Source organism: Streptopelia decaocto (genome assembly GCF_964273445.1).
Source record: "Streptopelia decaocto genome assembly, chromosome: 7".
Classification (NCBI taxonomy): domain Eukaryota; kingdom Metazoa; phylum Chordata; class Aves; order Columbiformes; family Columbidae; genus Streptopelia; species Streptopelia decaocto.
The window spans coordinates 9,367,186-9,394,569 of NC_138661.1; the positions used below are offsets into that span (position 1 = coordinate 9,367,186).

At 54.6% G+C, this 27,384-nt stretch overlaps 1 protein-coding gene across 2 annotated transcripts in view; it reads left to right on the forward strand.

Moving 5' to 3' along the window:
• The window catches only part of AHNAK2 (AHNAK nucleoprotein 2), a 56,558-nt gene extending 30,770 nt beyond the window's left edge, over positions 1 to 25,788 (forward strand). Inside the window, exons 7-8 of one of the 2 annotated variants that reach the window (XM_082057475.1) lie at positions 1,294 to 2,958; positions 4,030 to 25,786. In XM_082057475.1, the coding sequence (XP_081913601.1) occupies positions 1,294 to 2,958; positions 4,030 to 24,474 (22,110 nt within the window). In that variant the 3' untranslated portion in view covers positions 24,475 to 25,786. Of the gene's footprint in view, positions 1 to 1,293 lie in introns of both variants that reach the window. The other variant, XM_082057474.1, reaches the window with a different exon arrangement.
• The last annotated feature ends 1,596 nt before the right edge of the window (positions 25,789 to 27,384 follow it).

Consider the following 27,384-nt stretch of genomic DNA (forward strand, 5'->3'; position numbering starts at 1 on the left):
TCTCATGGGAGATGCTGACAAGACATGGGCTTTGCCCAGGCAATGGTGACCATGCCTATAAAAAGCTGCCTAGAGAGCACCAGACACCAGGAGCACTGCCAACAGAATGGACAAATAGAATGGGACATGTCAGTTCACGCAGAAGGGTGCAGTCACCCTACCAGCTCAAGAGATTAGCTCAACTGGTGTTCATCACCGCTTCAGAAGTAGCCTTACTATGGTATATTATGCCCTTTCAGTACTTAAAAGGGGCCTGTAAGAAAGATAGGGACAGATGTTTTAGAAGGGCCTGTTATAATAGGACAAGGGGTAATGGTTTTAAACTAAAAGAAGGGAGATTCAGGCTGCACATGAGGAAGAAATTTTTTACAATGAAAGTTGGTAAAACACTGGCCCAGGTTGCCCAGGGAGGTGGTGGATGCCTAATGCCTGGAAACACTCAAGGCCAGGCTGGACGGGGCTCTGAGCAACCTGATCTGGGTGAAGGTGTTCCTGCTCATGGCAGGAGGCTGGACTACATGACCTTTGAAGGTCCCTTCCAACCCAAACAATTCTGTGATTCTATGATCCTGTGATAATGTGCTGTGTGGAAATAGACAAGAAAATACACATTTGTGTCTTCTGAAGACTTAGGTATCTGTCTTCATGAAGAGACAGAAATCCCAAACATTATTTGCAGCTTTATAAACATCCTGGGCAAGACTACAGATTTTGTATAAAGCCACAACATTGCTTTAGGATAGAAAATAGTTATTCTCTAGTGAGTCAGCAGTTTTTTGGTTGTGTCCATTGATACAATAGAACAGGCTTGGATAAGCTCTGTAATGTTTATATTAAATATTTTCCAAAATGTAAAATATTAGTAAATATTTTTCTCAAAAGCTCATCAATTAAATTTGCTCTTAAAAATATGTGTTTAATCACTGGTACCTACATAGACGTGATCTGCTTATAGTTCTCCATCACATTCACAATTGTTTTTCTCTTCATATACATATATAATATATATATTTGTACAGGCATATATAGATACATACAGAAACCTGTATTTACTGCAATGTTTTGCAAAGAATATAAACCTGCAGAAATCCACATATTACGGTTACATAATCCATTTATTTTATGTAATTTCTGCCCAAATTATATATAACTTTTCAGGAATTTTTTATATAAAAAGTAGATATTGTGAATAAAAGGAACATTTGTCTAAATATTTTATATTATGTATTTTATTTTGTGTTGCATCTATATTTAGTTTAATTTTAATCTTCTGACTGTTATTTGTTCTTTCAGGAAAAGGAACTCAGTGAGACCATTCCTGAAGAAACACTGCATGTGTCAGGAAAAGCTATTTCAGAAGAAGACAGGGAAACACTAATTGTAAGCCAAAGGGTAGGAAGAAGCAAGCGACCTAAAAAAGATCGGTTATCATGGCCAAAATTCCAGTCAATTAAAAATAAAAAGATACTGGGGCACAGAAGATCTCATAGTACATCAGATGCATATGAGCCTGCTATACAGGACATTTCTCCTACCAGCACAGACACCGAGTCTCAATTCCAACAAGAAGTCCATACCAAAGAAAAAAAAGGAAGCCAAAAGAAACTGAAGTTCCCTAGCATTGGATTCAAAATGCACAGATCCAAACCAGAAACACAAGACAAGCAAAAAAAAGAAATAAAAACTACACTGTTATCTGAAAGAGAAAAAATAGGTGAAGAAGATAGCAGCCTGGAAAATCCCGAAATACTAACTGTTGAATATACCACATCTCCTGCTTATGAAATTAAAACAGGGGAAGTCCATGACATTTTAACAAAAGACTTAAAACATATGAAAAATGGTATCCCATCTCATACTAAAAAATGCCCTGAAGTTGAAATAAGCATTAAAAAAGAAAAGGACAAGGAATCAAACGCAAAATTTACTCTACCTGAAGAACCACCTATATCAACACAGATTTCAAAGCCCGGCTTAGAAACGCCTGATCTGAATGAAAGCCCAACTAAAATATCACCGCAATCCTCAACAAAATCCCGAAAAAAGAAACAGAAAAAAATAGGAGATAAAACAGAAGGAGAAAGTGAAATTAACATAGGCATGATGGGTCACACAGCACAAGGATCTATACAGGTAAAAGGTCTAGAAATAGGCACTGCTAAAGCAGAATTACACACAATACCTGACGCACTGGAAATAGGAGAAAAACAAGCAGAAGAAGACACAAAAATACTAATGACTCAGGAAACAAAAATGGAGGTTTTAATGCCCAAAATAAAAGAGCTAGAGACTGAAAACACCAAACCAGGAAGTGATGTTCCACATTCAGTACCAGAAACAGCAGCTGATAAAAGTTCAGAGGATGGCAGGAATTTGGATGTGAAAACTCAAATGCCTGATGCAGAATCAGAAGCAACTACTTGGAAAATACAAATGCCATCATTCAAAATGGACAAAACACTTAAAGCTGACATCAAAATACAAAAAGAAGAAAACACAGTTGAATCAGAAGATAACATCAAAAAGACACAGGCAGAAGACGAAGGTATGTCCACAAATGATAAGACGTTGAAGATGGACATGATGATGAAGAGAGCAGAAAAGGACACTGAAGGAAAAGAGAGCAAATTCAGACTGCCGAAGTTTAAAATGCCTACATTTACCTGGGCAACAACAAAGGATGAGAGAGGACAAAATGAAAGTCAGGGAGGTGAAAAGGAAGGAAGAGTAACATTAATAGAAAAAGGTGAAAAACTTTCCTCAAGGGAAAATAATTTGGATGAGAAAGAAGGAAACATAATAAGACAAACGGATCATGAAATAAAAAAGGAAGAATTCAGCACACCATCAGATAAAAAAGAAGAAATATCTAAAATGGTGACAGTCACAGAAGAGGGCCTCGTGGTGGACCTGAAGTCTGACGTCCCGAGCACCAAAGCTGAAGGGGCCGCCTGGAAGGTGGAGAAGCCCTCCCTCAAAATGCCCAAAGCTGACATCAAAGCTCCCAAGGTGGACGTCAGCCTCCCGTCTGTGGATGTGACCCTTCCCAAGGCCAGCGTTGACCTGCAGGCACCCGAGGCATCCCTCACGCTGGAAGGGGAAGCCAAAGCCCCAGAGAAGGAGGCCACAAAGACCAAGGACGGCAAGTTCAAGATGCCCAAGTTCGGCATGCCTTCCTTTGGCTGGTCCAGCAGCAGAGAGGCCAAGGCCACCGTGGCCGCTGATGTGGACGTCAGCCTCAAGGAGCCCCACGTGACGGTGCCCTCGGGGACCGCCGAAGTCGACGTGACCCTGCCGGCGGCGAACATCCAAGCGCCCGCCGTGGAGGTGACCGTCGAGACAGCCGCCGCAGGAGAGGGCGAGAAAGGTCGGTTCAAGATGCCCGATGTCAAGATGCCCAGCGTCAAGCTGCCCAAAGTCAAAGCTCCGCACGTGCAGGTCAGCCTGCCCAAGGCGGAGGTCTCCCTGCCCAAAGCCCAGGTCGAAGTCCAGGAGGGCGAAGTCGCCCTGCAGGGCCCCGATGCCGAAGCCGGCCTGGAGGTGGCTGCCGGCAAAGTGGAGGGCGGTGGCATGAAAATACACATGCCCAAAGTCAAGGTGCCCAGCGTGGCCTTCTCCAAGCCGACCGTCAAGGCTCCCAAAGTGGAGGCGGATGTCAGCCTGCCCAAAGTCGACGCCAGCCTCCCAGAGGCCGAGCTCAAGGCCGGCGACGCCGACATCAGCATCGCGGCCCCCGACGTCAAGCTGCCCTCCGTCGAAGGCTCCCTGGAGCTCCAGGCGCCCGACGTAGACCTCAAAGTGCCCTCTGGCGAAGGCTCCCTTGAGGGAGCCGAGCTGGAAGCCACGGGCCTGAAAGGGAAGCTGAAGCTGCCCAAGTTTGACAAGCCCAAATTCGGAGTGTCGCCTCCCAAGGTGGAAGGGCTGGAAGGCGAGGTCAGCCTGCCCAGCGCAGACGTCGACCTGCCCTCCGCCACCGTGACGGCCGCAGCCGACGTCCCCGGCGCCAATGCCGAAGGGGCCGGCTGGAAGGTGGAGAAGCCCTCCCTCAAAATGCCCAAAGCTGACATCAAAGCTCCCAAGGTGGACATCAGCCTCCCGTCTGTGGACGTCACCCTTCCCAAGGCCAGCGTCGACCTGCAGGCGCCCGAGGCATCCCTCACGCTGGAAGGGGAAGCCAAAGCCCCAGAGAAGGAGGCCACAAAGACCAAGGACGGCAAGTTCAAGATGCCCAAGTTCGGCATGCCTTCCTTTGGCTGGTCCAGCAGCAGAGAGGCCAAGGCCACCGTGGCCGCTGATGTGGACGTCAGCCTCAAGGAGCCCCACGTGACGGTGCCCTCGGGAACCGCCGAAGTCGACGTGACCCTGCCGGCGGCCGACATCCAAGCGCCCGCCGTGGAGGTGACCGTCGAGACGGCCGCCGCAGGAGAGGGCGAGAAAGGTCGGTTCAAGATGCCCGACGTCAAGATGCCCAGCGTCAAGCTGCCCAAAGTCAAAGCTCCGCACGTGCAGGTCAGCCTGCCCAAGGCGGAGGTCTCCCTGCCCAAAGCCCAGGTCGAAGTCCAGGAGGGCGAAGTCGCCCTGCAGGGCCCCGATGCCGAAGCCGGCCTGGAGGTGGCTGCCGGCAAAGTGGAGGGCGGTGGCATGAAAATACACATGCCCAAAGTCAAGGTGCCCAGCGTGGCCTTCTCCAAGCCGACCGTCAAGGCTCCCAAAGTGGAGGCGGACGTCAGCCTGCCCAAAGTCGACGCCAGCCTCCCAGAGGCCGAGCTCAAGGCCGGCGACGCCGACATCAGCATCGCGGCCCCCGACGTCAAGCTGCCCTCTGTCGAAGGCTCCCTGGAGCTCCAGGCGCCCGACGTAGACCTCAAAGTGCCCTCTGGCGAAGGCTCCCTTGAGGGAGCCGAGCTGGAAGCCACGGGCCTGAAAGGGAAGCTGAAGCTGCCCAAGTTTGACAAGCCCAAATTCGGAGTGTCGCCTCCCAAGGTGGAAGGGCTGGAAGGCGAGGTCAGCCTGCCCAGCGCAGACGTCGACCTGCCCTCCGCCACCGTGACGGCCGCAGCCGACGTCCCCGGCGCCAAAGCCGAAGGGGCCGGCTGGAAGGTGGAGAAGCCCTCCCTCAAAATGCCCAAAGCTGACATCAAAGCTCCCAAGGTGGACATCAGCCTCCCGTCTGTGGACGTCACCCTTCCCAAGGCCAGCGTCGACCTGCAGGCGCCCGAGGCATCCCTCACGCTGGAAGGGGAAGCCAAAGCCCCAGAGAAGGAGGCCACAAAGACCAAGGACGGCAAGTTCAAGATGCCCAAGTTCGGCATGCCTTCCTTTGGCTGGTCCAGCAGCAGAGAGGCCAAGGCCACCGTGGCCGCTGATGTGGACGTCAGCCTCAAGGAGCCCCACGTGACGGTGCCCTCGGGAACCGCCGAAGTCGACGTGACCCTGCCGGCGGCCGACATCCAAGCGCCCGCCGTGGAGGTGACCGTCGAGACGGCCGCCGCAGGAGAGGGCGAGAAAGGTCGGTTCAAGATGCCCGACGTCAAGATGCCCAGCGTCAAGCTGCCCAAAGTCAAAGCTCCGCACGTGCAGGTCAGCCTGCCCAAGGCGGAGGTCTCCCTGCCCAAAGCCCAGGTCGAAGTCCAGGAGGGCGAAGTCGCCCTGCAGGGCCCCGATGCCGAAGCCGGCCTGGAGGTGGCTGCCGGCAAAGTGGAGGGCGGTGGCATGAAAATACACATGCCCAAAGTCAAGGTGCCCAGCGTGGCCTTCTCCAAGCCGACCGTCAAGGCTCCCAAAGTGGAGGCGGACGTCAGCCTGCCCAAAGTCGACGCCAGCCTCCCAGAGGCCGAGCTCAAGGCCGGCGACGCCGACATCAGCATCGCGGCCCCCGACGTCAAGCTGCCCTCCGTCGAAGGCTCCCTGGAGCTCCAGGCGCCCGACGTAGACCTCAAAGTGCCCTCTGGCGAAGGCTCCCTTGAGGGAGCCGAGCTGGAAGCCACGGGCCTGAAAGGGAAGCTGAAGCTGCCCAAGTTTGACAAGCCCAAATTCGGAGTGTCGCCTCCCAAGGTGGAAGGGCTGGAAGGCGAGGTCAGCCTGCCCAGCGCAGACGTCGACCTGCCCTCCGCCACCGTGACGGCCGCAGCCGACGTCCCCGGCGCCAAAGCCGAAGGGGCCGGCTGGAAGGTGGAGAAGCCCTCCCTCAAAATGCCCAAAGCTGACATCAAAGCTCCCAAGGTGGACATCAGCCTCCCGTCTGTGGACGTCACCCTTCCCAAGGCCAGCGTCGACCTGCAGGCGCCCGAGGCATCCCTCACGCTGGAAGGGGAAGCCAAAGCCCCAGAGAAGGAGGCCACAAAGACCAAGGACGGCAAGTTCAAGATGCCCAAGTTCGGCATGCCTTCCTTTGGCTGGTCCAGCAGCAGAGAGGCCAAGGCCACCGTGGCCGCTGATGTGGACGTCAGCCTCAAGGAGCCCCACGTGACGGTGCCCTCGGGAACCGCCGAAGTCGACGTGACCCTGCCGGCGGCCGACATCCAAGCGCCCGCCGTGGAGGTGACCGTCGAGACGGCCGCCGCAGGAGAGGGCGAGAAAGGTCGGTTCAAGATGCCCGACGTCAAGATGCCCAGCGTCAAGCTGCCCAAAGTCAAAGCTCCGCACGTGCAGGTCAGCCTGCCCAAGGCGGAGGTCTCCCTGCCCAAAGCCCAGGTCGAAGTCCAGGAGGGCGAAGTCGCCCTGCAGGGCCCCGATGCCGAAGCCGGCCTGGAGGTGGCTGCCGGCAAAGTGGAGGGCGGTGGCATGAAAATACACATGCCCAAAGTCAAGGTGCCCAGCGTGGCCTTCTCCAAGCCGACCGTCAAGGCTCCCAAAGTGGAGGCGGACGTCAGCCTGCCCAAAGTCGACGCCAGCCTCCCAGAGGCCGAGCTCAAGGCCGGCGACGCCGACATCAGCATCGCGGCCCCCGACGTCAAGCTGCCCTCCGTCGAAGGCTCCCTGGAGCTCCAGGCGCCCGACGTAGACCTCAAAATGCCCTCTGGCGAAGGCTCCCTTGAGGGAGCCGAGCTGGAAGCCACGGGCCTGAAAGGGAAGCTGAAGCTGCCCAAGTTTGACAAGCCCAAATTCGGAGTGTCGCCTCCCAAGGTGGAAGGGCTGGAAGGCGAGGTCAGCCTGCCCAGCGCAGACGTCGACCTGCCCTCCGCCACCGTGACGGCCGCAGCCGATGTCCCCGGCGCCAAAGCCGAAGGGGCCGGCTGGAAGGTGGAGAAGCCCTCCCTCAAAATGCCCAAAGCTGACATCAAAGCTCCCAAGGTGGACATCAGCCTCCCGTCTGTGGACGTCACCCTTCCCAAGGCCAGCGTCGACCTGCAGGCGCCCGAGGCATCCCTCACGCTGGAAGGGGAAGCCAAAGCCCCAGAGAAGGAGGCCACAAAGACCAAGGACGGCAAGTTCAAGATGCCCAAGTTCGGCATGCCTTCCTTTGGCTGGTCCAGCAGCAGAGAGGCCAAGGCCACCGTGGCCGCTGATGTGGACGTCAGCCTCAAGGAGCCCCACGTGACGGTGCCCTCGGGGACCGCCGAAGTCGACGTGACCCTGCCGGCGGCCGACATCCAAGCGCCCGCCGTGGAGGTGACCGTCGAGACGGCCGCCGCAGGAGAGGGCGAGAAAGGTCGGTTCAAGATGCCCGACGTCAAGATGCCCAGCGTCAAGCTGCCCAAAGTCAAAGCTCCGCACATGCAGGTCAGCCTGCCCAAGGCGGAGGTCTCCCTGCCCAAAGCCCAGGTCGAAGTCCAGGAGGGCGAAGTCGCCCTGCAGGGCCCCGATGCCGAAGGCGGCCTGGAGGTGGCTGCCGGCAAAGTGGAGGGCGGTGGCATGAAAATACACATGCCCAAAGTCAAGGTGCCCAGCGTGGCCTTCTCCAAGCCGACCGTCAAGGCTCCCAAAGTGGAGGCGGACGTCAGCCTGCCCAAAGTCGACGCCAGCCTCCCAGAGGCCGAGCTCAAGGCCGGCGACGCCGACATCAGCATCGCGGCCCCCGACGTCAAGCTGCCCTCCGTCGAAGGCTCCCTGGAGCTCCAGGCGCCCGACGTAGACCTCAAAGTGCCCTCTGGCGAAGGCTCCCTTGAGGGAGCCGAGCTGGAAGCCACGGGCCTGAAAGGGAAGCTGAAGCTGCCCAAGTTTGACAAGCCCAAATTCGGAGTGTCGCCTCCCAAGGTGGAAGGGCTGGAAGGCGAGGTCAGCCTGCCCAGCGCAGACGTCGACCTGCCCTCCGCCACCGTGACGGCCGCAGCCGACGTCCCCGGCGCCAAAGCCGAAGGGGCCGGCTGGAAGGTGGAGAAGCCCTCCCTCAAAATGCCCAAAGCTGACATCAAAGCTCCCAAGGTGGACATCAGCCTCCCGTCTGTGGACGTCACCCTTCCCAAGGCCAGCGTCGACCTGCAGGCGCCCGAGGCATCCCTCACGCTGGAAGGGGAAGCCAAAGCCCCAGAGAAGGAGGCCACAAAGACCAAGGACGGCAAGTTCAAGATGCCCAAGTTCGGCATGCCTTCCTTTGGCTGGTCCAGCAGCAGAGAGGCCAAGGCCACCGTGGCCGCTGATGTGGACGTCAGCCTCAAGGAGCCCCACGTGACGGTGCCCTCGGGAACCGCCGAAGTCGACGTGACCCTGCCGGCGGCCGACATCCAAGCGCCCGCCGTGGAGGTGACCGTCGAGACGGCCGCCGCAGGAGAGGGCGAGAAAGGTCGGTTCAAGATGCCCGACGTCAAGATGCCCAGCGTCAAGCTGCCCAAAGTCAAAGCTCCGCACATGCAGGTCAGCCTGCCCAAGGCGGAGGTCTCCCTGCCCAAAGCCCAGGTCGAAGTCCAGGAGGGCGAAGTCGCCCTGCAGGGCCCCGATGCCGAAGCCGGCCTGGAGGTGGCTGCCGGCAAAGTGGAGGGCGGTGGCATGAAAATACACATGCCCAAAGTCAAGGTGCCCAGCGTGGCCTTCTCCAAGCCGACCGTCAAGGCTCCCAAAGTGGAGGCGGACGTCAGCCTGCCCAAAGTCGACGCCAGCCTCCCAGAGGCCGAGCTCAAGGCCGGCGATGCCGACATCAGCATCGCGGCCCCCGACGTCAAGCTGCCCTCCGTCGAAGGCTCCCTGGAGCTCCAGGCGCCCGACGTAGACCTCAAAGTGCCCTCTGGCGAAGGCTCCCTTGAGGGAGCCGAGCTGGAAGCCACGGGCCTGAAAGGGAAGCTGAAGCTGCCCAAGTTTGACAAGCCCAAATTCGGAGTGTCGCCTCCCAAGGTGGAAAGGCTGGAAGGCGAGGTCAGCCTGCCCAGCGCAGACGTCGACCTGCCCTCCGCCACCGTGACGGCCGCAGCCGACGTCCCCGGCGCCAAAGCCGAAGGGGCCGGCTGGAAGGTGGAGAAGCCCTCCCTCAAAATGCCCAAAGCTGACATCAAAGCTCCCAAGGTGGACATCAGCCTCCCGTCTGTGGACGTCACCCTTCCCAAGGCCAGCGTCGACCTGCAGGCGCCCGAGGCATCCCTCACGCTGGAAGGGGAAGCCAAAGCCCCAGAGAAGGAGGCCACAAAGACCAAGGACGGCAAGTTCAAGATGCCCAAGTTCGGCATGCCTTCCTTTGGCTGGTCCAGCAGCAGAGAGGCCAAGGCCACCGTGGCCGCTGATGTGGACGTCAGCCTCAAGGAGCCCCACGTGACGGTGCCCTCGGGAACCGCCGAAGTCGACGTGACCCTGCCGGCGGCCGACATCCAAGCGCCCGCCGTGGAGGTGACCGTCGAGACGGCCGCCGCAGGAGAGGGCGAGAAAGGTCGGTTCAAGATGCCCGACGTCAAGATGCCCAGCGTCAAGCTGCCCAAAGTCAAAGCTCCGCACGTGCAGGTCAGCCTGCCCAAGGCGGAGGTCTCCCTGCCCAAAGCCCAGGTCGAAGTCCAGGAGGGCGAAGTCGCCCTGCAGGGCCCCGATGCCGAAGCCGGCCTGGAGGTGGCTGCCGGCAAAGTGGAGGGCGGTGGCATGAAAATACACATGCCCAAAGTCAAGGTGCCCAGCGTGGCCTTCTCCAAGCCGACCGTCAAGGCTCCCAAAGTGGAGGCGGACGTCAGCCTGCCCAAAGTCGACGCCAGCCTCCCAGAGGCCGAGCTCAAGGCCGGCGACGCCGACATCAGCATCGCGGCCCCCGACGTCAAGCTGCCCTCTGTCGAAGGCTCCCTGGAGCTCCAGGCGCCCGACGTAGACCTCAAAGTGCCCTCTGGCGAAGGCTCCCTTGAGGGAGCCGAGCTGGAAGCCACGGGCCTGAAAGGGAAGCTGAAGCTGCCCAAGTTTGACAAGCCCAAATTCGGAGTGTCGCCTCCCAAGGTGGAAGGGCTGGAAGGCGAGGTCAGCCTGCCCAGCGCAGACGTCGACCTGCCCTCCGCCACCGTGACGGCCGCAGCCGACGTCCCCGGCGCCAAAGCCGAAGGGGCCGGCTGGAAGGTGGAGAAGCCCTCCCTCAAAATGCCCAAAGCTGACATCAAAGCTCCCAAGGTGGACATCAGCCTCCCGTCTGTGGACGTCACCCTTCCCAAGGCCAGCGTCGACCTGCAGGCGCCCGAGGCATCCCTCACGCTGGAAGGGGAAGCCAAAGCCCCAGAGAAGGAGGCCACAAAGACCAAGGACGGCAAGTTCAAGATGCCCAAGTTCGGCATGCCTTCCTTTGGCTGGTCCAGCAGCAGAGAGGCCAAGGCCACCGTGGCCGCTGATGTGGACGTCAGCCTCAAGGAGCCCCACGTGACGGTGCCCTCGGGGACCGCCGAAGTCGACGTGACCCTGCCGGCGGCCGACATCCAAGCGCCCGCCGTGGAGGTGACCGTCGAGACGGCCGCCGCAGGAGAGGGCGAGAAAGGTCGGTTCAAGATGCCCGACGTCAAGATGCCCAGCGTCAAGCTGCCCAAAGTCAAAGCTCCGCACGTGCAGGTCAGCCTGCCCAAGGCGGAGGTCTCCCTGCCCAAAGCCCAGGTCGAAGTCCAGGAGGGCGAAGTCGCCCTGCAGGGCCCCGATGCCGAAGGCGGCCTGGAGGTGGCTGCCGGCAAAGTGGAGGGCGGTGGCATGAAAATACACATGCCCAAAGTCAAGGTGCCCAGCGTGGCCTTCTCCAAGCCGACCGTCAAGGCTCCCAAAGTGGAGGCGGACGTCAGCCTGCCCAAAGTCGACGCCAGCCTCCCAGAGGCCGAGCTCAAGGCCGGCGACGCCGACATCAGCATCGCGGCCCCCGACGTCAAGCTGCCCTCCGTCGAAGGCTCCCTGGAGCTCCAGGCGCCCGACGTAGACCTCAAAGTGCCCTCTGGCGAAGGCTCCCTTGAGGGAGCCGAGCTGGAAGCCACGGGCCTGAAAGGGAAGCTGAAGCTGCCCAAGTTTGACAAGCCCAAATTCGGAGTGTCGCCTCCCAAGGTGGAAAGGCTGGAAGGCGAGGTCAGCCTGCCCAGCGCAGACGTCGACCTGCCCTCCGCCACCGTGACGGCCGCAGCCGACGTCCCCGGCGCCAAAGCCGAAGGGGCCGGCTGGAAGGTGGAGAAGCCCTCCCTCAAAATGCCCAAAGCTGACATCAAAGCTCCCAAGGTGGACATCAGCCTCCCGTCTGTGGACGTCACCCTTCCCAAGGCCAGCGTCGACCTGCAGGCGCCCGAGGCATCCCTCACGCTGGAAGGGGAAGCCAAAGCCCCAGAGAAGGAGGCCACAAAGACCAAGGACGGCAAGTTCAAGATGCCCAAGTTCGGCATGCCTTCCTTTGGCTGGTCCAGCAGCAGAGAGGCCAAGGCCACCGTGGCCGCTGATGTGGACGTCAGCCTCAAGGAGCCCCACGTGACGGTGCCCTCGGGGACCGCCGAAGTCGACGTGACCCTGCCGGCGGCCGACATCCAAGCGCCCGCCGTGGAGGTGACCGTCGAGACGGCCGCCGCAGGAGAGGGCGAGAAAGGTCGGTTCAAGATGCCCGACGTCAAGATGCCCAGCGTCAAGCTGCCCAAAGTCAAAGCTCCGCACGTGCAGGTCAGCCTGCCCAAGGCGGAGGTCTCCCTGCCCAAAGCCCAGGTCGAAGTCCAGGAGGGCGAAGTCGCCCTGCAGGGCCCCGATGCCGAAGCCGGCCTGGAGGTGGCTGCCGGCAAAGTGGAGGGCGGTGGCATGAAAATACACATGCCCAAAGTCAAGGTGCCCAGCGTGGCCTTCTCCAAGCCGACCGTCAAGGCTCCCAAAGTGGAGGCGGACATCAGCCTGCCCAAAGTCGACGCCAGCCTCCCAGAGGCCGAGCTCAAGGCCGGCGACGCCGACATCAGCATCGCGGCCCCCGACGTCAAGCTGCCCTCCGTCGAAGGCTCCCTGGAGCTCCAGGCGCCCGACGTAGACCTCAAAATGCCCTCTGGCGAAGGCTCCCTTGAGGGAGCCGAGCTGGAAGCCACGGGCCTGAAAGGGAAGCTGAAGCTGCCCAAGTTTGACAAGCCCAAATTCGGAGTGTCGCCTCCCAAGGTGGAAGGGCTGGAAGGCGAGGTCAGCCTGCCCAGCGCAGACGTCGACCTGCCCTCCGCCACCGTGACGGCCGCAGCCGACGTCCCCGGCGCCAAAGCCGAAGGGGCCGGCTGGAAGGTGGAGAAGCCCTCCCTCAAAATGCCCAAAGCTGACATCAAAGCTCCCAAGGTGGACATCAGCCTCCCGTCTGTGGACGTCACCCTTCCCAAGGCCAGCGTCGACCTGCAGGCGCCCGAGGCATCCCTCACGCTGGAAGGGGAAGCCAAAGCCCCAGAGAAGGAGGCCACAAAGACCAAGGACGGCAAGTTCAAGATGCCCAAGTTCAGCATGCCTTCCTTTGGCTGGTCCAGCAGCAGAGAGGCCAAGGCCACCGTGGCCGCTGATGTGGACGTCAGCCTCAAGGAGCCCCACGTGACGGTGCCCTCGGGGACCGCCGAAGTCGACGTGACCCTGCCGGCGGCCGACATCCAAGCGCCCGCCGTGGAGGTGACCGTCGAGACGGCCGCCGCAGGAGAGGGCGAGAAAGGTCGGTTCAAGATGCCCGACGTCAAGATGCCCAGCGTCAAGCTGCCCAAAGTCAAAGCTCCGCACGTGCAGGTCAGCCTGCCCAAGGCGGAGGTCTCCCTGCCCAAAGCCCAGGTCGAAGTCCAGGAGGGCGAAGTCGCCCTGCAGGGCCCCGATGCCGAAGCCGGCCTGGAGGTGGCTGCCGGCAAAGTGGAGGGCGGTGGCATGAAAATACACATGCCCAAAGTCAAGGTGCCCAGCGTGGCCTTCTCCAAGCCGACCGTCAAGACTCCCAAAGTGGAGGCGGACGTCAGCCTGCCCAAAGTCGACGCCAGCCTCCCAGAGGCCGAGCTCAAGGCCGGCGACGCCGACATCAGCATCGCGGCCCCCGACGTCAAGCTGCCCTCCGTCGAAGGCTCCCTGGAGCTCCAGGCGCCCGACGTAGACCTCAAAGTGCCCTCTGGCGAAGGCTCCCTTGAGGGAGCCGAGCTGGAAGCCACGGGCCTGAAAGGGAAGCTGAAGCTGCCCAAGTTTGACAAGCCCAAATTCGGAGTGTCGCCTCCCAAGGTGGAAAGGCTGGAAGGCGAGGTCAGCCTGCCCAGCGCAGACGTCGACCTGCCCTCCGCCACCGTGACGGCCGCAGCCGACGTCCCCGGCGCCAAAGCCGAAGGGGCCGGCTGGAAGGTGGAGAAGCCCTCCCTCAAAATGCCCAAAGCTGACATCAAAGCTCCCAAGGTGGACATCAGCCTCCCGTCTGTGGACGTCACCCTTCCCAAGGCCAGCGTCGACCTGCAGGCGCCCGAGGCATCCCTCACGCTGGAAGGGGAAGCCAAAGCCCCAGAGAAGGAGGCCACAAAGACCAAGGACGGCAAGTTCAAGATGCCCAAGTTCGGCATGCCTTCCTTTGGCTGGTCCAGCAGCAGAGAGGCCAAGGCCACCGTGGCCGCTGATGTGGACGTCAGCCTCAAGGAGCCCCACGTGACGGTGCCCTCGGGAACCGCCGAAGTCGACGTGACCCTGCCGGCGGCCGACATCCAAGCGCCCGCCGTGGAGGTGACCGTCGAGACGGCCGCCGCAGGAGAGGGCGAGAAAGGTCGGTTCAAGATGCCCGACGTCAAGATGCCCAGCGTCAAGCTGCCCAAAGTCAAAGCTCCGCACGTGCAGGTCAGCCTGCCCAAGGCGGAGGTCTCCCTGCCCAAAGCCCAGGTCGAAGTCCAGGAGGGCGAAGTCGCCCTGCAGGGCCCCGATGCCGAAGGCGGCCTGGAGGTGGCTGCCGGCAAAGTGGAGGGCGGTGGCATGAAAATACACATGCCCAAAGTCAAGGTGCCCAGCGTGGCCTTCTCCAAGCCGACCGTCAAGGCTCCCAAAGTGGAGGCGGACGTCAGCCTGCCCAAAGTCGACGCCAGCCTCCCAGAGGCCGAGCTCAAGGCCGGCGACGCCGACATCAGCATCGCGGCCCCCGACGTCAAGCTGCCCTCCGTCGAAGGCTCCCTGGAGCTCCAGGCGCCCGACGTAGACCTCAAAATGCCCTCTGGCGAAGGCTCCCTTGAGGGAGCCGAGCTGGAAGCCACGGGCCTGAAAGGGAAGCTGAAGCTGCCCAAGTTTGACAAGCCCAAATTCGGAGTGTCGCCTCCCAAGGTGGAAGGGCTGGAAGGCGAGGTCAGCCTGCCCAGCGCAGACGTCGACCTGCCCTCCGCCACCGTGACGGCCGCAGCCGACGTCCCCGGCGCCAAAGCCGAAGGGGCCGGCTGGAAGGTGGAGAAGCCCTCCCTCAAAATGCCCAAAGCTGACATCAAAGCTCCCAAGGTGGACATCAGCCTCCCGTCTGTGGACGTCACCCTTCCCAAGGCCAGCGTCGACCTGCAGGCGCCCGAGGCATCCCTCACGCTGGAAGGGGAAGCCAAAGCCCCAGAGAAGGAGGCCACAAAGACCAAGGACGGCAAGTTCAAGATGCCCAAGTTCGGCATGCCTTCCTTTGGCTGGTCCAGCAGCAGAGAGGCCAAGGCCACCGTGGCCGCTGATGTGGACGTCAGCCTCAAGGAGCCCCACGTGACGGTGCCCTCGGGAACCGCCGAAGTCGACGTGACCCTGCCGGCGGCCGACATCCAAGCGCCCGCCGTGGAGGTGACCGTCGAGACGGCCGCCGCAGGAGAGGGCGAGAAAGGTCGGTTCAAGATGCCCGACGTCAAGATGCCCAGCGTCAAGCTGCCCAAAGTCAAAGCTCCGCACATGCAGGTCAGCCTGCCCAAGGCGGAGGTCTCCCTGCCCAAAGCCCAGGTCGAAGTCCAGGAGGGCGAAGTCGCCCTGCAGGGCCCCGATGCCGAAGCCGGCCTGGAGGTGGCTGCCGGCAAAGTGGAGGGCGGTGGCATGAAAATACACATGCCCAAAGTCAAGGTGCCCAGCGTGGCCTTCTCCAAGCCGACCGTCAAGGCTCCCAAAGTGGAGGCGGACGTCAGCCTGCCCAAAGTCGACGCCAGCCTCCCAGAGGCCGAGCTCAAGGCCGGCGACGCCGACATCAGCATCGCGGCCCCCGACGTCAAGCTGCCCTCCGTCGAAGGCTCCCTGGAGCTCCAGGCGCCCGACGTAGACCTCAAAATGCCCTCTGGCGAAGGCTCCCTTGAGGGAGCCGAGCTGGAAGCCACGGGCCTGAAAGGGAAGCTGAAGCTGCCCAAGTTTGACAAGCCCAAATTCGGAGTGTCGCCTCCCAAGGTGGAAGGGCTGGAAGGCGAGGTCAGCCTGCCCAGCGCAGACGTCGACCTGCCCTCCGCCACCGTGACGGCCGCAGCCGACGTCCCCGGCGCCAAAGCCGAAGGGGCCGGCTGGAAGGTGGAGAAGCCCTCCCTCAAAATGCCCAAAGCTGACATCAAAGCTCCCAAGGTGGACATCAGCCTCCCGTCTGTGGACGTCACCCTTCCCAAGGCCAGCGTCGACCTGCAGGCGCCCGAGGCATCCCTCACGCTGGAAGGGGAAGCCAAAGCCCCAGAGAAGGAGGCCACAAAGACCAAGGACGGCAAGTTCAAGATGCCCAAGTTCGGCATGCCTTCCTTTGGCTGGTCCAGCAGCAGAGAGGCCAAGGCCACCGTGGCCGCTGATGTGGACGTCAGCCTCAAGGAGCCCCACGTGACGGTGCCCTCGGGAACCGCCGAAGTCGACGTGACCCTGCCGGCGGCCGACATCCAAGCGCCCGCCGTGGAGGTGACCGTCGAGACGGCCGCCGCAGGAGAGGGCGAGAAAGGTCGGTTCAAGATGCCCGACGTCAAGATGCCCAGCGTCAAGCTGCCCAAAGTCAAAGCTCCGCACATGCAGGTCAGCCTGCCCAAGGCGGAGGTCTCCCTGCCCAAAGCCCAGGTCGAAGTCCAGGAGGGCGAAGTCGCCCTGCAGGGCCCCGATGCCGAAGCCGGCCTGGAGGTGGCTGCCGGCAAAGTGGAGGGCGGTGGCATGAAAATACACATGCCCAAAGTCAAGGTGCCCAGCGTGGCCTTCTCCAAGCCGACCGTCAAGGCTCCCAAAGTGGAGGCGGACGTCAGCCTGCCCAAAGTCGACGCCAGCCTCCCAGAGGCCGAGCTCAAGGCCGGCGACGCCGACATCAGCATCGCGGCCCCCGACGTCAAGCTGCCCTCCGTCGAAGGCTCCCTGGAGCTCCAGGCGCCCGACGTAGACCTCAAAGTGCCCTCTGGCGAAGGCTCCCTTGAGGGAGCCGAGCTGGAAGCCACGGGCCTGAAAGGGAAGCTGAAGCTGCCCAAGTTTGACAAGCCCAAATTCGGAGTGTCGCCTCCCAAGGTGGAAGGGCTGGAAGGCGAGGTCAGCCTGCCCAGCGCAGACGTCGACCTGCCCTCCGCCACCGTGACGGCCGCAGCCGACGTCCCCGGTGCCAAAGCCGAAGGGGCCGGCTGGAAGGTGGAGAAGCCCTCCCTCAAAATGCCCAAAGCTGACATCAAAGCTCCCAAGGTGGACATCAGCCTCCCGTCTGTGGACGTCACCCTTCCCAAGGCCAGCGTCGACCTGCAGGCGCCCGAGGCATCCCTCACGCTGGAAGGGGAAGCCAAAGCCCCAGAGAAGGAGGCCACAAAGACCAAGGACGGCAAGTTCAAGATGCCCAAGTTCGGCATGCCTTCCTTTGGCTGGTCCAGCAGCAGAGAGGCCAAGGCCACCGTGGCCGCTGATGTGGACGTCAGCCTCAAGGAGCCCCACGTGACGGTGCCCTCGGGAACCGCCGAAGTCGACGTGACCCTGCCGGCGGCCGACATCCAAGCGCCCGCCGTGGAGGTGACCGTCGAGACGGCCGCCGCAGGAGAGGGCGAGAAAGGTCGGTTCAAGATGCCCGACGTCAAGATGCCCAGCGTCAAGCTGCCCAAAGTCAAAGCTCCGCACATGCAGGTCAGCCTGCCCAAGGCGGAGGTCTCCCTGCCCAAAGCCCAGGTCGAAGTCCAGGAGGGCGAAGTCGCCCTGCAGGGCCCCGATGCCGAAGCCGGCCTGGAGGTGGCTGCCGGCAAAGTGGAGGGCGGTGGCATGAAAATACACATGCCCAAAGTCAAGGTGCCCAGCGTGGCCTTCTCCAAGCCGACCGTCAAGGCTCCCAAAGTGGAGGCGGACGTCAGCCTGCCCAAAGTCGACGCCAGCCTCCCAGAGGCCGAGCTCAAGGCCGGCGACGCCGACATCAGCATCGCGGCCCCCGACGTCAAGCTGCCCTCCGTCGAAGGCTCCCTGGAGCTCCAGGCGCCCGACGTAGACCTCAAAATGCCCTCTGGCGAAGGCTCCCTTGAGGGAGCCGAGCTGGAAGCCACGGGCCTGAAAGGGAAGCTGAAGCTGCCCAAGTTTGACAAGCCCAAATTCGGAGTGTCGCCTCCCAAGGTGGAAAGGCTGGAAGGCGAGGTCAGCCTGCCCAGCGCAGACGTCGACCTGCCCTCCGCCACCGTGACGGCCGCAGCCGACGTCCCCGGCGCCAAAGCCGAAGGGGCCGGCTGGAAGGTGGAGAAGCCCTCCCTCAAAATGCCCAAAGCTGACATCAAAGCTCCCAAGGTGGACATCAGCCTCCCGTCTGTGGACGTCACCCTTCCCAAGGCCAGCGTCGACCTGCAGGCGCCCGAGGCATCCCTCACGCTGGAAGGGGAAGCCAAAGCCCCAGAGAAGGAGGCCACAAAGACCAAGGACGGCAAGTTCAAGATGCCCAAGTTCGGCATGCCTTCCTTTGGCTGGTCCAGCAGCAGAGAGGCCAAGGCCACCGTGGCTGCTGATGTGGACGTCAGCCTCAAGGAGCCCCACGTGACGGTGCCCTCGGGAACCGCCGAAGTCGACGTGACCCTGCCGGCGGCCGACATCCAAGCGCCCGCCGTGGCGGTGACCGTCGAGACGGCCGCCGCAGGAGAGGGCGAGAAAGGTCAGTTCAAGATGCCCGACGTCAAGATGCCCAGCGTCAAGCTGCCCAAAGTCAAAGCTCCGCACGTGCAGGTCAGCCTGCCCAAGGCGGAGGTCTCCCTGCCCAAAGCCCAGGTCGAAGTCCAGGAGGGCGAAGTCGCCCTGCAGGGCCCCGATGCCGAAGCCGGCCTGGAGGTGGCTGCCGGCAAAGTGGAGGGCGGTGGCATGAAAATACACATGCCCAAAGTCAAGGTGCCCAGCGTGGCCTTCTCCAAGCCGACCGTCAAGGCTCCCAAAGTGGAGGCAGACGTCAGCCTGCCCAAAGTCGACGCCAGCCTCCCAGAGGCCGAGCTCAAGGCAGGCGACGCCGACATCAGCATCGCGGCCCCCGACGTCAAGCTGCCCTCCGTCGAAGGCTCCCTGGAGCTCCAGGCGCCCGATGTAGACCTCAAAGTGCCCTCTGGCGAAGGCTCCCTTGAGGGAGCCGAGCTGGAAGCCACGGGCCTGAAAGGGAAGCTGAAGCTGCCCAAGTTTGACAAGCCCAAATTCGGAGTGTCGCCTCCCAAGGTGGAAGGGCTGGAAGGCGAGGTCAGCCTGCCCAGCGCAGACGTCGACCTGCCCTCCGCCACCGTGACGGCCGCAGCCGACGTCCCCGGCGCCAAAGCCGAAGGGGCCGGCTGGAAGGTGGAGAAGCCCTCCCTCAAAATGCCCAAAGCTGACATCAAAGCTCCCAAGGTGGACATCAGCCTCCCGTCTGTGGACGTCACCCTTCCCAAGGCCAGCATCGACCTGCAGGCGCCCGAGGCATCCCTCACGCTGGAAGGGGAAGCCAAAGCCCCAGAGAAGGAGGCCACAAAGACCAAGGACGGCAAGTTCAAGATGCCCAAGTTCGGCATGCCTTCCTTTGGTTGGTCCAGCAGCAGAGAGGCCAAGGCCACCGTGGCCGCTGATGTGGACGTCAGCCTCAAGGAGCCCCACGTGAAGGTGCCCTCGGGAACCGCCGAAGTCGCCGTGACCCTGCCAGCGGCCGACATTCAACCACCTTCTTTTGAAGTTGTCGTAGATTCTTCTTCTGGAAAGGGCGATGACTTGGTTAAAACTAAGTCTTCTATATTTAGAATCCCTAAGGTTTCACTTTCTAAGAGTTCGAAAGGTGAGATGCTGAGTCCGTCTGCTGTTGATGTTTCTGTGTCAGAAAATGTTTGTTGTTCAATAGCAGAGGAATCTCCTGCTGTTTTTTCAGGCAGCACTGAATCTAAATTTCTTCTTGACAATAAGGGAGATAATGCCTCTAAAAATACTAAATTCAGAATTCCTAGCTTGGGTTTTTCCAAAGTTGATATAAGTTCTTCTAAAATTGAACAGGAATCCCCATTACCAAAAGGGGATATTACTCTTACTAAATATAAAATTAATGTAGCAGAATGTGAATCAACAGTATCATCTCTTGCTGATGAGAATCTTTCAGTAACAGATTTTGAATTTGTAAATGAAGATGGTTCTTTGGAGCAAGGAACTCTCAAGCCAGGAATTAAAATACCAGCTGGTGAAATATCTTTACATGACACAGAGATTACAGTTAAAATTCCTAAATTTCGAAAACCAAAATTTGGAATTTCTTGGTCTAAGGGAAAACCATCAGGAACTGATGTTGGTTCCAAAGTGGAATCTGAAATTTCCAAGGGTAGGATAACATCTGATATGACTGATGCCGATATTGAAAAAACAACTTCAAGCCTTGATGCTGAATTAGGTGTTAATATTTACAAGCCTGAATGTGTTCTGGATGCACCGAAGCTGGATGTCAGTCTCCCATCAACGGAAGTTACCATGCCAAAATTAGAAGTGGATTTCCATGGCCCAGATATAGAGTGCAAGGCAGAACAGGAAGTAGTTTCAGGAGAGAAAGACAATGAGGAGAAAGAAAACAAATTTAAAACATCAAAATTCAAACTACCTTCATTTAGTTGGTCACCAAAGAAAGAAGCTGTTGCTCCTTCTGAAGATGAGGGACATCGGGAAGAACTCACCTCAGATATTCAAATAATTGAAGGCTCCCTTGAGGTGAAGAGTCCTGACACAAGTGTTGAAAGAACACCAAGTGAAATTGCTGCAGGTGATGTAGAAACAAAAATTGAAGGTTCTGAAGGGAAAATAAAAATGCCTAAATTCCATATCCCAAAGTTGGGAATTACACATTCAAAAGGGAAAGTTTCAGAAAAGGATGTAAGCAAATCCAAATCAGAAGTCAAGGTTCCCCAACTAAAAGCAACAGTAGAAATAGCTGACATTGCTGTTGAAGCACTAAATTTGGAGGTGGCATGTGGTGCAGGAACAGAAACTTACAGTCCTAAAATCAAAATGACCAAAGATGACAATAAGGCATCAGAGGCTGATCTTCACCTCCCATCAGCTGACATTTCTATTCCAAAACCAGACAGTGATATTCAGGATTTAGATGCAGCACTAAAAATCAAAGGGGAAATAAAGCAAGATGGAGAGGGAGAAGAGAAAGAAGGACATTTCAAAATGCCAAAATTTAAACTTCCATCCTTCAGTTGGTCACCAAAGAAGGAAGCAAGTGTTAAACCAGATTCTGGAGCAAATTTGGAAGATCCTAAACTTGCTACAGTGTCAGGCAGTATAGACACAGAAGTGAGAGGAACTGCAACTGATGATCAAGGTACTGGACCAGCCCTTGATCTGGAAATATCTGCAGGAAAAGGTGAACAAAAAAGTCCAATTAAAAAGCCTCAATTCGTCATGCCTAAAATTTCACTCTCCAAGATCAAGGTTCCTAAATCTCAGACACATTCACCAAAAGTTGAAGCTGATGCTTCTGTTCCTAAAACAGAAAAAGAGGGTGATGATTCAATACAGATACCTGATATAGAAAGAAGTTATTCCAAAAGGACAGAAGAAGGGGCACAAATAAGCATTAAACCGGCTGATGTTAAGATCCCTACTGTGGACTTTTCCAAAAAAGAAACGGGAGCTTTCCAAACTGAAATGGGAATCAGCTCAGCAAAGATTGAAGCTGCTCTGCCTTCCTCAGAAGGGAGTTTTCAACAGGTTGTCCTAAAATCGAGTTCTACCAATGAAGATTCCATCCAAAAAACAGGTATTAAGTTACACAAAGGAGAAGCTTCAATTGAACTGGGGAGCCCTGAAATAGCAACAGAAATATCATCAGTTGTGGATGAAAGAAAGATGAAATTGGAAGGTCCTGAAGGGAAGATTAAAATGCCCAAATTTCAGAAGCCAAAGTTTGGAATCTCCCTAACAAAAGGGAAGGGCCCAGAGACAGAGATCAGGTCTCCAAAAACAGAAGCTGAACCACCCCAGCTAAAAATGACAAATGAAATTGCTGATATTGCTGTGGGAGTTCCAGCATCAGAACTTATATCTGATATGTCAGATCCTGGATTAGGTGTTTGTAAGACAAAAACACCCCAAGTTCCTACAGCTGGCATTGAAGCTCCAAAGGGAGAAATAAGCCCCAAGTCACTGTCTAAATTGATGACAGAGGGAGCTATTGAGAGACTTGAGGACAAAAAAATCAAATTAAAAGAACATGAAATAAAAGCTGAAGAAGTTCAGACAGAAGAACATCAGGGATGGTTCAAAATGCCAAAATTCAGAATACCTACATTTGGAAGGACATCCTTAAAGGAAAAAAAAGGTGATGTTGATATTGAAAAAAGTATGGAAAAAGCTCAGGCAGGCATTCCCTCTGCTGAAGTACAAACTGAAACAAGTATTCCTGAAAATACCTTCTCATTACCACATGCACTTGCTGAAATTACCATTGGAAAAGAAGGGATTCCAAAATTAGGGGATACTGTGAAGAGTTCTGGTGTTAGCTTGCCAAAGGTGGAAGGAGATATTTCATTATCTGCAGAAGGAACAGATAGTAAAGTGAATATTCCAAAAACTGAAACTTACGCAGACATAGTTAAGCGCGGTGCTAAAGGACAAACAATGCACGCTTCAGAATTCACAGTGTCTTCAGCAGAATTGTCTAAATCGTACATAAGTGCTTCAGAAATTACCGATGACAACAGCTTAACAAATAGGTTTCCCACATGTACTCTGACTCTTCAAGAGGAAAAAGTCAAATCACAGGATATGAAAGTCCCAAACGTAGAAAGTTCCACTAAGCTAGAGACTTCAGGAGTAGGATGTAAACCATCAGCAGCTGAAATTACTCTGAAAGCAACACAGGAGAAAATAGATGTTAGTCTTCCAAAGGAAGTGCTAGATATTCAAAATCAAGAGGCAGTTATTAAAACAGGAAAGATAAAGGGTGAGATGAAAACTGTAGGAAAGGACAGCAAAGGAAGTGAATTAAAAAGACCTACGTGTGAATGGTCTACAACAAAGGAATCAGAAGAGGGTGCTTATGTTACAGCTAAACTGGAAGATCTGAAGGTAGAAGTTCCAACACTGAAGATGGATGTTAAAATTGCCAGAGTAGATCCTGAAATGAAATTTCAAGTGAAAAGTGTTGAAAAGGACATGTCTGCAGCGGTGGAAGTGCAAGTAGAAGATGGAGCAGAAACAAGTAAAATTAAAATACGCAAGTTTAAGATTTCAAAGTTCGGAGTGTTGCATCCAGAAGTGAAGGATTTTGAAAATTATATCAATTTGCCAAAGTCAGGAGCTGATTCAGTATCTAAAACTGAACCAGGCACAGCGGAAATGCAGTTTCAAAAATCAGAAGGATCTGTTGGCCTGAAAAGTCCAGCTCTAGATAATGTGGAAGTATCTGACAGAATAACAGTGGAAACAGTGGACAAATCACAAGGTGGCCCAGAAGTAAATATAAAATTTCCCAAACTAAAAATACCAAGATTCACTTTCAAAGCTCTCCCAACTGAAGCTGATGTTTCGGTGTCAACAGTGGTAACAGATCCAAAGGGATCTAGTGCTGACATTGAAGTAGTGCAACTGCAAGCAAGCTCTGCTGTACCTGAAGGAACACCAGAGGCTCTAGAGGGTGGCATTCAAAAAGCAAAAAGCAAAATTCTCACACTGACAGAACCTGACATTAAAACAGCACAGATGACTACTACCATAGAGTCCTCCCTTTCAAATGCAAGACAAGATGTTCGTTGGTCATATATAGACGGCCAAGAAGTAAGTGAGAAAGTAGAACCTGAACATGTTGCTATTGAAAGGTGTGAGATTTACACTACTGAAATACTGAAAGAATCAGAGATTCTCTCATCAGAAGTCAAAACTGCTACTTTGGGATTCTCATTGCTCAAGGTAAAGTTGCCTGAATCACATAGCAACTTAGAAGTGCTAGTCCAGCAGCCATTGTCGACAGAAGATGATTCAGTGAGCAAACCTAAAGGTGCTGATGAAAGCTTTGGAGTAGCAGCACAGAGGACTGGCAGTGCTGAACTTAAACTGTCTGACAAACTACATGGTGGGCCTGAAGAATCTAGTGGAGAAATAAGTTTGCCAAAGTTAAAACCACTTGCAGTTGAAGTAAAGCCTTCCAGTAAACTTCAAGAGACTTGTCCTGATAAGTCACCAGAGGGAATAACTGCAGGTCCTCTCTCTAAAGATGTGGATGTAGCTGAAGGACTAGAAGATGAAGAAAAAGACATAGCAAATGAAAAAGAGAAGACTGATAGTAAAAGATCTCCTGGAAGATTCAAATTTTGGGTTCCAAGTATTGGTTTTTCATCTTCCGGTGACGAAACAAGCACAGATGCAAAAATAGAAGTAAAAAAGACAGATCCAGAAGATGTGAAACCTGCTGACACATCAGATAATGATTCTTCTAAGCAAACTGAAAAAACTGGATGGTTTAGATTTCCCAAGCTTGGTTTCACATCTCCTTCCAAAAAGGCGAAGACTGTTGCCAAAGAAGAGGTGGGTCATAAAGAGGGAAGAATCTCAGATGAAGATAGCCCATCAGATAAACCTGATGTATTTTTTGATGCCCAAGAAAGCTTATCACCTAAAGAAACAACAGAGGGTGAAAATGTTGAAACTGATGGGGCCTCACCCAGTGTTCCAGTTTCTCGAACTATCGTGACATCTTCAGCAAGAACTGAACTAATCTTGTTGGAAGAAGGAAAAGATAGTCAATCTAATACTCCTGGAGATAAAACCAAATGAAGATTGTCTTTTCTGATACCTCAATGAAAATCTACATGTACAGAAAAGAATGTTTTCTTAGTTCTCTCATAACTGAATATTAAACAAAACCCCAAGCTGATATTAATTTAAACAGCTGAAAAGATTTTACCACATTCAAATTTTCAGTACATGGATGTGCTGTACCCTGTACTAGTAAAAATACTGATTTCTTCAAATCTACCCCAAAGGCAACAATTACTGTAGGTACTGAGGAGCCCATATTTTTTAGAAAAGTCTGAAAAGATACCTGAACCATGAAAGTAAGCCATGGAAAACCTCCATGATAGCAAAAAGACTTGTTAAATAGGCTTCTCAAAACCACACCGATTATGTTTAGACTATGGATTGTTTCCAGAACTGGGTATAAACTAGTACTACGAGAAATATACTTACCTGTTTAGATTCTGGACATTTCTGACTTACTTTTGCTTTCTTATTAAAATAATTTTTTTTTTTTACTTTTTTCTTTTTTTTTCCAGCTAAGGTAATATGTGTATTCCACAAGCATTTTGAAATACAAAATAAAACCAAAATACTAGTGTAGAGAGACTAATGCTTTACCTCTTCCTCTCTTCTAATTTTTTATTATTGTGGTGGGTCATATTTAGCCTTAAAAGAATTAAACAAACAAACAAAAAACACAAGAGAATAAATTCAAGACCAAAACCTGTATAACTAATTCACATTTTTAAGATACTAAAATAAAACATGATGATGAAGAATAATTATGAAAATGTGGATAAATAAATTTTAATGTATATATTTACTGGATAGTTAAATGGACAAAATGATCTGCCACACTGGTGGAATTGCTTCAAAGATTTTCTGGAAAAGGAGATGTACATAATTATTTGCTTCTTTGTTTATATTAGTGCTTCTCTCAAGTGCACAACGAAAACCAGAGTGCATATGTGACAGCCTTCACATGTATCATTAAAACACTGTGTGTATTCTTAATTCACAATAAACTCACCATAGGAATAATAACTGGAGTAGCGTGAGTTACTGATAGTGCTATTAGCAATTTCTGATTCTGAAAATCCCAGCTTACATTTGCAAAAGGCTTGAGTATACCCCACTAACTACTGAAGCGGCTGCTTAATGACAGCACAGTTTCTAAATACGGTGGTAATGGAGACTTTCCGCTCGTTACAATCCTGAGTTTTATAGATTTGTATATGCAGACATGCTTCGTTACAGTAGTTTTCTCATCCTGTGTTTTCTTTCTCCATATTCTACTTAGCACAAGGAAAGCAGACACAGTGAAACCTTTAGAAACTGGGTAGTAAAGGAAGTGTACTGTAGCCTGTACTGTACTGTACTGTGTACTATAGTGTCTGTAGCCTGAGATATTCTTCGTTTCTATATCTTCATGATAGGCTTAAACATTCTAAAGAGAACTGCTGGCAGTTATTCTAAAGAGAGCTCTAATTATCCCTGAAGAGACTGTTCACACAGGTGTTAGGCACGTATCATTTATTTGGATCATGTAACATTTCCCTGCAGTTTCCCTAAGTGTAAAAGTCATTGTTTGATAGACCCCAAATTACCACATCAGACAGCAACAGCATGTACCAGGACTGAGGAAAACGTTATGATCAAGACAAAAAAAAATGAGTCTAGAAAGCGATAATGCATGTAATAAAGGACATCCCATTCAAACAGCAGCTCCCACCTGCCTGCAAAGCAGCTTTCTCATAAAATGTTCTTGGGTAATGTCCATTTGCTTAAACCCACAAAAAGGAATCTGCCTGGACAGCAGTGAATGTAGGAGTCTGTTGCAAATATGACAAAATCAAGTAAATTAATACTGATGTCTGAGACAGTAATGACCACAAAGAAATAATCACTACAAAGTTTTTAAAAGATGAATGAAACAGTTAAAGGAAGATCAGTAGAGGAAAGAAGCAGCAATAAAATCTTCTTCCAAATAGGCTACTGTCAGCTTCAGAAAAAAAATGAAGATTAGCAGAAAAGCAACCAGGTTGACAAGGTATTACTCAAGGGTCTGACCACAACAACAGCTGAGAACAGAGCTCAAAAGGGTGCAAGGAGCACAGACACAAACCTGCAGAACATAGACATTTTGTCAACAGGGTGATTCTGACCCCATCGGTTGTTCCTTTAACTGCAGTAGCTTCTCTTGATTGCTGTTATTTATTTTTTAACTTCTGAAAAAGTGGGATGTTCAGTTAAACATCTATGTGCCGTTTCCAGTCAAACAAACCTACAACTGTGATTTGACATGCAAAAGAAGTGATAAATGCATTAAAAAGAACGTCTGAGGACCGGGTTAGGGAGCAGTTAGGCAATCTGGACATCCATAAATCCATGGGTCAGGATGAGATGCACCCGTGGGTGCTGACGGAGCTGGCTGAGGTCATTGCTGGATCACTCTCCATCATCTTTGCCAAGTCTTGGGAAATGGGAGAGGTGCCTGAGGACTGGAGGAAAGCAAATGTCACTCCAGTCTTCAAAAAGGGCAAGAAGGAGGACCCAGGTAACTATAGACCAGTCAGCCTCACCTCCATCCCTGGGAAACTGATGGAACGACTTATCCTTGGTGCCATCTCAAGGCATATTAGGGATAAAAGGGTCATTAGGGGCAGTCAACATGGCTTCACCAAGGGGAAGTCATGCTTGACCAACCCCATTGACTTTCATGAGGACATAACAAGATGGATGGATGATGGCAGAGTGCTGGACGTGGTCTACCTTGACTTGAGTAAAGCCTTTGACACAGTCTCCCACAGCATCCTCACAGCTAAACTGAGGGAGTGTGATCTGGATGATTGGGTAATGAGGTGGACTGCGAACTGACTGAAGGGAAGAAGCCAGAGAGTCATGGCCAGTGGGGCAGAGTCCAGTTGGAGGCCTGTATCTAGTGGA